Source organism: Amblyomma americanum, chromosome 1, assembly GCF_052857255.1.
Source record: "Amblyomma americanum isolate KBUSLIRL-KWMA chromosome 1, ASM5285725v1, whole genome shotgun sequence".
Classification (NCBI taxonomy): Eukaryota; Metazoa; Arthropoda; class Arachnida; order Ixodida; family Ixodidae; genus Amblyomma; species Amblyomma americanum.
Window position 1 is genome coordinate 229,494,686 of NC_135497.1, and position 7,282 is coordinate 229,501,967.

The 7,282-nt window shown below is 42.8% G+C and overlaps 1 protein-coding gene across 1 annotated transcript in view; it reads left to right on the top strand.

Annotated features, from left to right (window-relative positions):
* LOC144114753 (aldehyde dehydrogenase, mitochondrial-like) overlaps positions 1-7,068 on the top strand; it is a 19,574-nt gene extending 12,506 nt beyond the window's left edge. Inside the window, exons 8-12 of the mRNA XM_077648692.1 lie at positions 1,280-1,464; positions 5,426-5,751; positions 6,192-6,266; positions 6,334-6,373; positions 6,877-7,068. Coding sequence (XP_077504818.1) covers positions 1,280-1,464; positions 5,426-5,751; positions 6,192-6,266; positions 6,334-6,373; positions 6,877-6,909 — 659 coding nt within the window. The 3' untranslated portion in view covers positions 6,910-7,068. The remainder of the gene's footprint in view (positions 1-1,279; positions 1,465-5,425; positions 5,752-6,191; positions 6,267-6,333; positions 6,374-6,876) is intronic.
* Positions 7,069-7,282: the final 214 nt, after the last annotated feature.

Consider the following 7,282-nt stretch of genomic DNA (forward strand, 5'->3'; position numbering starts at 1 on the left):
GTCTTCTTCATGTTAAACTGTGAAATTGGTAGAGATAGGGCAAATCTATGGCTATGGCCAAAAGCTACTGTTGTCAAGTGCAGCCAAAACAAGTGAGGTACTCATGCCCGATCTTTGGCACTTTGAAGAATTCTGTGATAAGGCTGCTTTCTGGCCAAAACTTTTGGGCTATTTGATGGGTTATAAAAGATATTCAGTGTTGTTCTTTTCGTCTTGCGCTATTGCATTGCCTTTTGGCATAGCCTGCTTGTTTTCTGCCCCCCCCCCCCCCCCCCCCCCCCCCCCCCCCCCCCCCCCCCCCCCCCCCCCCCCCCCCCCCCCTCTCCCTCCCCGCCTTTTAAAAAAGTCATATGCATCACAGGAGTTGACTTTCTCCGTGGCCTTCTAATTAAAATTTTCTCATCTCAGGTAATTAAATCACTTCAGTATTCTCGTAATTCCAGGATTAGAAATACTCTTGCGTATATTAGTCAGCCCCAGGCAACACTTTATTTCAAGTGATTTGAATTCAACTTTCTTTTTTTCGGAACCTTATTGCTTGGTAAAGCTAGCTGTGGCTTTCCCTGCCTGGCAGGGGCTTTGTTACAGAAACTATGGGTAGGCTACATCTTGGTCAGCAAACAGTTGTTCTGGCAGGGTCAAGCAATGATACCATTTCCTTCACCCTGTGGTGGCTACACAGCCCTTAGTTACTTGATTTTGAAATGTTCAGGGCTGGCACTACAGTTTGCAATGCTTCTGCAGGAGTATTGTCCTATGACAATTTCTGGTGCGCTTTGGCCTTAAATGCCAACAAATACCACCACCTCTTCTTCCTTGCGCATACTACCCAAGAGAATGTTCCATTTTCAAGCACCTGTGCTCCGCATTGAGAACGAGCACATCACACTCTTGTGAACTCTGTGTCACCTTCCTGTTCTTGGGCAACCTCTGCATCCGCTAGGAATGTGCAAAAGCTGAAAGCTGGCGAGGTGACTCAAAATAACTGGATATGCAAGAATATAACCTGCTTGAACAAGGCTAAGGAAAAGGAAAAAAAATGCTGCTATGGGCATGGCTCTTTGCTGCCTTCATAGAACTCCTTTTTGTGGGCAAATAAGCATCATCATCATCATCATCACAGCCATCCAAATGTTTAACATTCACATAACCTATGCACCTTGTTCCTCATTTATGACTTTAATAGCTTTTGAATGCAGTAAAGTTAAAGCAAAAATGAAGGCTAGTGTAGTGTTGATGCATTCATGCTGAGAGTGAGAAAACATCTTTGATCCTGCAGTGGACCAGGCTGTTGAGATTGCTCACGCAGCTGTATTTGCCAATATGGGTCAATGCTGCTGCGCTGGCACTCGAACTTTCGTCCAAGAGGGCATCTACAAAGATTTTGTGCTGAAGGCCAAGCAGCTGGCTAAGGAACGAGTTGTTGGTGACCCTTTTGACGAGAAGACTGTGCAGGGGCCTCAGGTGAGCAGCTCCAATGAGAGTTCAAATTTTGCTACTCACAAAAGGTGCGAAATAAAGACAATAGAAGAGGAGAGAAAAAAAAGAGCTTCTATCTTCTTATTTTAAGTGTTCTCAGTGAATAGAAGATAATTTTTAAAGAGTTTTGGACGTAATGCAACAAAATGCAGTGCCCACCAAACTGAACGTGGCTGTGGCAGCTGACTGTGTAACTACTAGGTGAGGTCCCAAGAAATGCAAGGTATTACAAGCCTCATGCCAACCTCCTTAGTTCTACATTTCTAACATGACCGAAAACATAGCTAAAGCCAGCAGTGCTATTAGCATTGCTGTAAGCATACCAAAGTTTTGAATCTGGTAAGGCTTTTAGTTAAGTTTAGTAGTCTTACATGCGTGTAATTTCTCACCTTCTACCCACCTTTTTGCTGCCAAGAGATGCCAGAGGCATAGGTATACGCCATGTTATTTCTGATTAGTTTGCTTGGCATTGTATCAAATCAGCTGCTGAGTGCACAACAGAGAATGAAAGAGAAGCGTATTATTATCGAAGTATATTCACAATAATGCAGAGCCCCCCTTTCCTTCTTGAAGGTTACAGTTTAGTATTATTCATGCACTATCACAAGGTTTTGCATTTTTTTCTCAAAAGACTGCTGCCTGTCAAGTACAAATTAAAAACAGTTTGCCTATTTGTAGTTCACTATGCTCTCACAGGTATCATGCTTTAATGCCTCATTGGCCAAACTTCATGTTGAGTGAGTGTGTAAGAAAGTGGACATACAGTGCCAAGTTTTTAGATGAAGGCAGAGGTGGGTGTTAGACAATGCTTGCTAAAAGCTATTAACATTATTGAGGACCCTGGATATCAGTAAATGTTAAAAAACCCTTAAGTAGCCTAAATTTATCTGGAGCCTCCATTATGGCAAGCCTCATGGGCTAGCATATAACAATCCATTATTAATTTTTTTTGTGTAATGAAAAGATAAATGACATCGTTCTGCACATTGACTTTAGTTATCTGATGAACTGGCAGGCCAAAAAAGCCATACTGGCCAAGCATTGTAGATTATTACAGCAGTAACACCTACTACTTGTTTAATGTTCCCACAGCCTGCCTGTTTTACCGATGTGAACATTAGCAGGCAGAGCCAGAAAAGAAGACAATTATACACTGTTATTAAGCCACCCTCGAAAGATCGGCTCCCCTACCTTGACACAAACAGATGCAACTGTGATCAGGCAAAGTAAAAGAAACTACAGGCAGCACCTTTCGAACTGAGAGGTCCCAGCCCAAGTCCTAATCTGCGATTATTCATGCACCGTTCCATGTTCAGCACTGAATACTAGTGCAACAGGATGTTGCTTGTGCCTGTTTCCTTTGAAGTGTTGGAAACGGTTATCCATCCTACTGTTAATAATATCATTTGATGAAAACTGGTGCTCTGAAGCCGTGAATGGAATTATGGAAAGTGCAGTGTGGGTGCAAGTAGAAGCGGAGGCCTGGCTGGGTTGTTCAAGGCATGCGGCTATTGCCACATGCTTGCCAGTTTTGGCCGACTAGAAAATACACACAGACTGCATTTGATCAACCATGCTGGGCTAAATGATGACTTGGCTTCTTTGCACCTTGCTCATGAGGCTAGTGAGTTGTACCCAGTACTACTAATGTCACTGAAGTTAGCCAGCAGAAAGTACTGCCATTTGCCTGCTCTAAGTAGAGGTTTAACTTTCAAATGCACACAACTGCAGAAAATGCTCTTCCTGCTAGGTATACCGCCAAGTGCTCTAATGGGACTGGCTGCGACTTGCTCACAGCTCTTACAAAGTCCCGCTTTCAATGAGCTGCAGATATGCTGCTGTTGTTGTACATTCAGCTTCTGTATTTTGCTCTTGGGTGTACTTCATAAAACAGTGAAAAGGTGCAGCTCCCTTAATAAGTGGTATGTCATCAGAAACCCAGCATTTAGCATGTTATCAGGTTTGACAATGATGTTTAATGCTCCATTATGTCAGTGTGCTGCCATAAACTTTACGTGACCTTGCCAAGGATGAAGTTTTAAGATGGCTGGCATTCCTTCCAGCAATTAATTCGAATCTTCAACAGTATTTGGACCAGAGACTTCCTGCAAGGTCATAACGCAGCACACATGTAAAAATGATTTTGATGAAAGCATACATGAGAGAAAATAACCCTATAGTTTGGGGTAACATTAACAGCACTTATATATCACTGCAATACTTGTCGTGCTTGGTAGTGCATTAGTGTTACAAGTTGCTTGGAGTTCCCTCGTGCTCTAAAGCCCACATTTTGCTATTATTAGAAACCATGAACCAACTCCCCCAGCAACAAGTATTGCTAAGCCCGCTGAACTTGCCAAACGACTTGCCGCAGCTGTTATGGTGTTCAGCTGAGCCCAAGGCTGTGGAATAGAACCCCTCCTCATTTTGATGGCAGCAAAATGCAAAAGACGCCGATGCACTGTGCGATGTTAGTGCACATTAAAGGGACACTGAGGAGAAATTGAAGTTGGCTTGTGTCGATAGAATACCGGCTCCTAAACACAATAACACTACTCCTTCTGAAAACAAAGCTCTCTTGTAAGGTAGAAAAGAGCAAGAACTGATATACAGGTATGGCCGCCACAGGCCAATCTCGCAAGTACAAGCATGATGATGAAATAGGAGAAAAGACACCAAAGATCTCAGAGGCTGACAAACGTGTATGAAGGTTACGTGTTTGATCGATATTGAAGTATATAAGTTTTGTTTTGAAACACCAGTGCACTTTTAGACACATGAGGAAGACGGAAAAAAGACAACCTGAATGTTGGAAGTCAAAGAAAACCTGCAATTGACAGCGTAACAGGCGGCCAACTGAGTCTCGGTATATTTTGGGGTGCTTTGCGGCGATGTGTTCTGCGTGCCTGCATGCTTTCATTATGCGCCCCGATTTCCTGATTTACAATGGCGGAGCAGCAGAGGACCTCCAAGTGGCTCTCTAAGTGCTCCTCAGACAAAGTTTCATGCAACGGCACGCAACTGCGACAAGGAAAAAGAGCTGTGTATAGCCAATGTTCAACGCACCTCCAAGTTAGCAAATGCACCACTCGGCGTGTTCGCTCTTCAGTGTACCAAGATGCTGTGGTGCATAACCAGCCCTACGAAGACTATTGTTACAGACTTTAAATATGCCTGTACATACCAGTCGCTACACATCAGTCCCAACAGTGGATCTGTGGTGACAGCGACGCTGCCGACTCCTCAGCGCTAGAACTTTCTAGCCAGGCCCGCCGCCTCAACCATCAAAATCATCGCTCGCTGTGTAGGGTTGAGGGTCGCAGTTCTTGGCAAGAACTTCGTTGTTGAATCGGGAACGGGATCCATCGTAACATTGTGTTCAAACATAAACAAAGTGATGACGGCTGATAGAGGCATTCAATGTCTAGCCGGCAGTAGTTTTCATTTCGACTCCTGCTAGGCGGGAGCGCAGTGCTTGGTTCCAGCAATCACCAAGTCTTCGTTTCTGTTTCCGCTGCTTTATGTTGCAGTTCTCCTCTTTCGTCATCAGAGTCCCGAGTTTGAATTGTAGTGGCAGGAAAAAGTTTTTCAACTTCGAATCCAAATCTCTTAGCAATCAATGCACCTTTCACTGCCAGACAAGTGGCAACAAAGCCACAAAATGCTCACTATCGGATTTTACTTTAAAAAAAATTTGATAGCGTTGTCCTCAGTGTCCCTTTAAAGCACATGAGGTCAAAACTAATCCGGAACCCTCCATTACAGCAGCTCTTTCTCTCAACCTCCTTTCACCCCCTTTATCCCTCCCGTCAAGATGCGGCTCAGTGTCCAACTAAAATGAAATTTACTGCACTGCACCTTTCCTTTCCTCATAAACAATTGTATGATTGTTATTACTGAAGCCCCTGTGACGTTACTGATTGTGCATTTTTTTTTTTCTGCCAAGATTGACAAAGAGCAGTACTGCAAGATCTTAGACCTACTGAAGTCAGGTAAGGAGCAAGGAGCCAAGGTGGAGTGTGGTGGAGATGCTGTGCCAGGAAGCCGAGGCCTCTTCATCCAGCCAACAGTGTTCTCAGATGTGAGAGATGATATGCGCATTGCAAAAGAGGAAATTTTCGGCCCTGTTCAGCAGATTTTGAAGTTTAAAACGCTTGATGAAGTGATTGAACGCTGCAACAACACCACCTATGGACTTGGCTCAGGAGTCCTCACTAAGGACATTGACAAGGCCATGATGTTTGCCCAGGGTGTGCAGGCTGGCTCTGTTTGGTAAGCACTTTCTCTATCCTTGAAGTAATACTAAGACAACCTCCATGCCTTAAGCTTTCTCACCTGCCTCTTTCTTGCTGACTGATGTCCTTTAAAACCTTTTAAGACTTTGCTCAATGAAAAAGTTTTTAATGTACCTCGTGCAATGAAAAAGATAACTAGTCGTGGAAGCAGTAACCAGTTAGCTCTCAGGTTGCTAGTGTTCACCACGTTAGCACAGCTTTACCAGCCAAAACAGTTCCTTTTGTAATAATAATTGCATTTCTTGTTCTTTACATTTACTGATACTGCCAGCTTGTCAGTAATGATGTCAGCAACGGCGGCAAAGTCACTGCATAACAGGGGAGCAGCACAGGCTGTAAAAAAAAAGAAGCCTACTAGACTGATGTGTGTGCCACATATGTAGAACCTCACAAGCCTGGTTATTTCATTTCATTCAGGATTAACTGCTATGATGCTACAACGCCACAGACTCCCTTTGTGGCTTTAAGATGTCTGGACAAGGCCCGTGAACTGTAAGTACTTCGACTTTATAGCTCTCGGAGCTTGTTAACTAAAAAAAAAAAAATCTGTTCATTTCAGCGGCTATGCCGGGATCAATGAGTACGTCGAAATAAAAACAGTGAGTATCCTATTTTCACTATCATACCCCACGGCAACAGCATTTTCAACGCTACCCTGTTGATTCCTATCATTATGAATTTCTTGCATACAGTAGTTTTTCAAGGATAAATGGAGTGATCCAGCTTCAGTACCTGGCATAGTAATAAGAAGTAGTACCTTGCATCTAAGGGAAACCATCCCTATTGGATGGTTAATCATGGCCTAGTTGTGTACATCATGATGGAGCAGGCTGAAAATAGGTCGTGGAAGTCTTCATAATGCTCTTTCAGTATAATACTTTAGATGCCAATAGCATCCACAAGCAAAGTGTTGAAGCATGTAAAAAGCTGCAATGAAGTGCTACAAAAAAAAATGTGCCAGTCTTGCATACATTTCATGAACATGACTGGCACTTGCTCACATTTTCCAAGAGTATGTAATTGCCAAAAAAGCTGGTGTTTCCAAATAGATCTGATGAAGACTAATGAACGTTTAACTTGTGCTTTTCTTTTCCTTCTTCAGATTACAATGCAGGTTCCCCAGAAGAATTCATAAGCTGGAATGCTTCTTCTAACTTGGTAAACATAGAGAAGCTAGTTTAATGCTTTATAGTCACAAAAGCTTTGTTATACTTCAGATGAGAAGTGATATTCACTGCCGCAAAGTTAACATTTGTACAATGGAAAGTTATGAATAACCATCATTGTATATCCATTTGTTATTGTTATTTTACATGTCTTCACAACTTTCCAATAAACATGACTGATATCGCATTGAAACCGTTTTTTGTTGTGCTTTTAATACTACCAAGCAAGTCGTTATACTCACGTCAGGAAAAAACAAAACTTGTGTGTGCAATGCTAGTCTTAAGACAGTGGCCATCTCACATTTTATTAAGCAAGAACTGCAAGACTAAAACGTAATGTGT